General features: G+C 37.9%; 1 protein-coding gene across 1 annotated transcript; it reads right to left on the reverse strand.

Annotated features, from left to right (window-relative positions):
- Positions 1-637: 637 nt before the first annotated feature.
- Positions 638-4021, reverse strand: SEC61B (Sec61 beta subunit; the record flags this gene model as incomplete). Its single annotated transcript, XM_009870059.1, has 2 exons — positions 638-971; positions 3920-4021. Coding segments are annotated over 2 exons (190 nt in total), but the record flags the coding sequence as incomplete, so codon positions are not given.
- Between the last annotated feature and the right edge of the window lie 76 nt (positions 4022-4097).

Raw genomic sequence — 4097 nt, forward strand, 5'->3', positions numbered from 1 at the left:
GAGAAGAGCTTTTCTGACTGTTGAGAAGGAAAATGAAGAACATCACCCAGAAGGAAACAGGAGTCATTATCTGGAGAGCCACTTAACTGTATCTCAGCCTATTTGCATGTCCTGTTATTTAAAATGCAGCCATTGCTTTTCCAGTCCTCCCCTTCCATTTTCCTCCCCAAGACTCCTTTGAAAGAGTCTGGACCTGCAGAAAAAATACATCTTGACGCCACACAATTATTTTTTTTCTTATCAGTTAGTTACCAGTTCACATTGTTCCTCAAGTACTTTTACGTATAATGAGCGCTGAGTAAAATTTAACTTGCATTTAGGAAAAAAATGAAATACAACTAGATATTTTTCTGGAGTTAACAGAAGAACATGACCAGCTCAGCTAGTGTATCTCAGTTCTATTTCAGCAAACATGTTTGTTACCTTTGAATGTTTGTGCACCTGATTTTGCTTCTCCTATTCACAAAAAACCCCACACCTTCTGACATAAAATTATATAGCAATGTACAGTATACAAGAATCTGGTTTGAACTGTCAAATGGCATTTACTCAGAAATATCGTTATATATGAAAACCACAAGTATAATATTTCAGTTGTGGTACACTGGAAAAGGAGGAAGAAATACAGTTAAGACTGTTTCTATTTCCATATACAACTTTTATTGCAATACCTGCATTCTAAGTGTACAGATACAAACATTAAATGACCCTTGACAGACTTTAAACCTGCCCAGATAGCAAACTGAGAAATTCATTCAGCATTAGAACCGGGATTGACAAGACTTCAGCAGGTGATAGGAAGCTTCCCCAGTCTCTCTCCAAGAACAACCAGGATCCACCATATTTTTGGTCCAAGATGTATGCTTTAAGTTGGCAGCTGAGTCTATGAACGAGTGTATTTACCCCAGATGTGCAGCATAAACACAGAAGCAATAAAAAGAAGACTCATGACCAAAACTGGAACAGGCCCACTAAAAATAAAGAAAAAAAATGCATTAACATTAAAAAAAGTCTGTTTTGTCCAAAGACCAGTCATTATCAGCCAAGTGAATTCATCGGTTCATCAGCAACCATATGAGAAAATTCTTATTCCGTTCCCACAGAATCTTAAAGTACACTGAAATGAGACAGCCACCTCTAACTAAAACTGCGCTGCCCCTATGTTCTTAAAGATAGTTTTACACACCCTAAATGTTACGTAACTATAAAGCAAAACATAATAACAAAACCCCAAAATTATTTAAAAAGTAACGATTCATTACCGCTCATCATTGTGAAAACAAATTCCAGAATATTATCATCTGTATTTACTACTCAGTTAGCCACCTGAGCAGAGATGTAGTCATATACAAAAACCAAGAGAGGCCTCTAGCGGCTAGTAAAACTTTGGCATAAAATTCACATCAGTTGTTCTTTCAGAGGTTTTATTTCATTTTAAAACACTGGCAGCACTGGGTGAGAGACAGGGACTTCTGTTTTCTCAAAAAAAGATACGCAGAATGTCCAAATTAGCTCCATCATTAAATCACTGCCCAAAACATTACCCACAATGTATATATTCTTATTTATTTTTTCCTTCCCTCCTGCTTTTAGACATTGTTTAGAAATTGTATAGTGATGTTATTAAAAAACAGTTCAATTTCAGGGTGAGTGTTGAGAGACTAAATCAGCTGTTTCAAACTGTTTGGAAACTACAGTTACATACACTACTACATAATTACACACACTCAACTGTGCTTCACACTACTCATTTCATGCAATCTCATTTCTGATTTTTAATCTGCTGTTCAGAGAAATACCATGAGTTCTGTTATCCAGCCTGGATTAACCCTCCAGGTTACGGCTTAGAAGAAGAAGGTAAATGTTACTTGAACACAAAATAAAAAAGAAACTGAAAATAGATTGAAACAATTTACTAACGTATATTCTGTGAGATCGTGGTCCAGGTACTTCAAATGTTCATAAGTGTAATCTTACACTGAGCTTTAAAACTCAGTTATTATCTAGGATACTTAGACTTATTTGGGTATGGACACCCTGAACACAGACATAAAGCATTCAGCAAATAAACCAATAACAAAACATGCAAAATCAAAAAAGTTCCCCCACACAGCGACTACATAAGGAACCGCTACCAAGGGATGTCCTTCACTAAGCAACAGAATGAACTTCTCAATCCCCAGTGTTGCATAAATGTTTGAAGTTTACATCCTACATGACATAAATCATAATGATATCAAGTGCACAAAGTCCTTTACACTTGTACCTGAATTACCAACTCATTTGAGCCTTTAGTAGTAGTGACACATAAGCTACTTTTTGCCAAAGGCACACAGGAATAGAGAAGCACCACTACCAGAATGGAGGGATGTGGAAATAAACAGGGTGAATTGTTTGTGTGTTTGGTGGGGTTTTAAAACATGCAGATGACATTCATCCTCTTAGAGAACATTATCAGCGTTCCAATACTGACGTGAGTATCTCACTTCCCATAGTCCCAAAAACGACCTGCAGAAACCCTGCAGTTCTCCTCCATACACGCTCGCATCTCCTCGGCCCACCAGGCAGTTTAAATAAATGAATAAATAAATCTATTCAGGCACCTCTAAAGATTTGGTACTCTGCATTCACAGAATGTCTTTCATAAGGCTGCTTGTTAGACCACAAGCCTGGTTTGATTATCATGGCTCCGCAGGAAACAACACCTACAATTCTTTAAGAAAGCTCAAGACAAGATACATGAACCACAGGTACCAAGAGCCACAGAAAGAGCAACAAGTTTGGGTTTAGTCTTTTTTTAAGGTATGCGACGCTTGATCTGAGTTTTAAAGAGAAAAATACCATATCCAGCTCTCAACCAGATCCCCCACAGCTCTCTTCTGCTAATATTTTAAAGACATACATATTTTGTCACATCCTGTACTACAGATAAATGTATTTTCCAGAGGCAAACCAAACTTGCTTATTCAATATATTTATTATTCCTCATGTTGAGTACACACATACTAAATAGCTGAAGCGTCAGAGGTATAATTACGCACAACATAAAATAAAAAACTTTTCATCTACAGCAGAATTCTCCTCATCATAGCTAGAGTGAAATAACATGTTCTTAGGTGGATTTTCCTTGTAATTTTAAGAGCTTGTACGTTAAACATGAGAAAACAAAAAAAAAAAAAATCCCACAATCAGGCTAAACTCTCACACTGCTTTATGCAGTAGTGATCACAGCCATTTTTAAAAACAACTTCAGCTAAAGTACTTTACTGAGGCAACTACAACTCCTCTACAATCCATTTTCATTTTTAGCTCACCAAATAGGACAGAGATCACAAGATGTGGATGATATAGAAAAAACATAGAAAAATACATGTAACGTTGTAAGCAATAAAGTTGCTCCAGAGACGTGGTTCAGAAAACGTTACATATAGCGTGCAAGTGATTTGCAAAACCAACTCACTTTTTTTCTTCCATTGAAAGCCTGACCATACAGCTACCCAAGGTATCTTGCACAAAAACTCCACCCTAAACTAACAAAAAAAACCCCACACCAAACAACAAACACCCTTAGTGTTTCAAAACACTGAAACTGAGAACCACTGTACTGCAGCATAAATAGAAGGGAAAAATCTATCTACAGACCTATTTGTATCAAGAACTAGAACAATCAAGTGGTCATTCAACATCAAAAGTGAGGCAATTACAGAATATAAATTGTACCCAGCCTTTTTAACCCACTATTGCCTCTAAAACTACCTCTCTAAGTTTACAGATAAAACAATCTGTCTCTCATCTGTCTAAGCAGCCACCAATTCAGCACGCTTTTCTTTTCAGGCCAGAACACTGATCTCTCAATTCACAGACTGAAAGGTGACCTATATGGCCTCCATGTCTGCCACCACCCTTATATCCAACTTACACTTTGAGTCCTGGAGAGTCCTCGGTGTAGAATCGCCACATCCCACCAGTACCCGTGGAAGTGGCACGGCCCGCACTTCTTGTCCCGCAGCTGGCATTCTTCCTTCAAGGGACACCAGAAGGAGACAAAGACCAAAGGCACGTCAGGAGCCCACCCGCTTCCAGCGCTAAGCCGAGAG

This window comes from Apaloderma vittatum, unplaced genomic scaffold (assembly GCF_000703405.1).
Source record: "Apaloderma vittatum isolate BGI_N311 unplaced genomic scaffold, ASM70340v1 scaffold19325, whole genome shotgun sequence".
In the NCBI taxonomy this organism is placed as follows: domain Eukaryota; kingdom Metazoa; phylum Chordata; class Aves; order Trogoniformes; family Trogonidae; genus Apaloderma; species Apaloderma vittatum.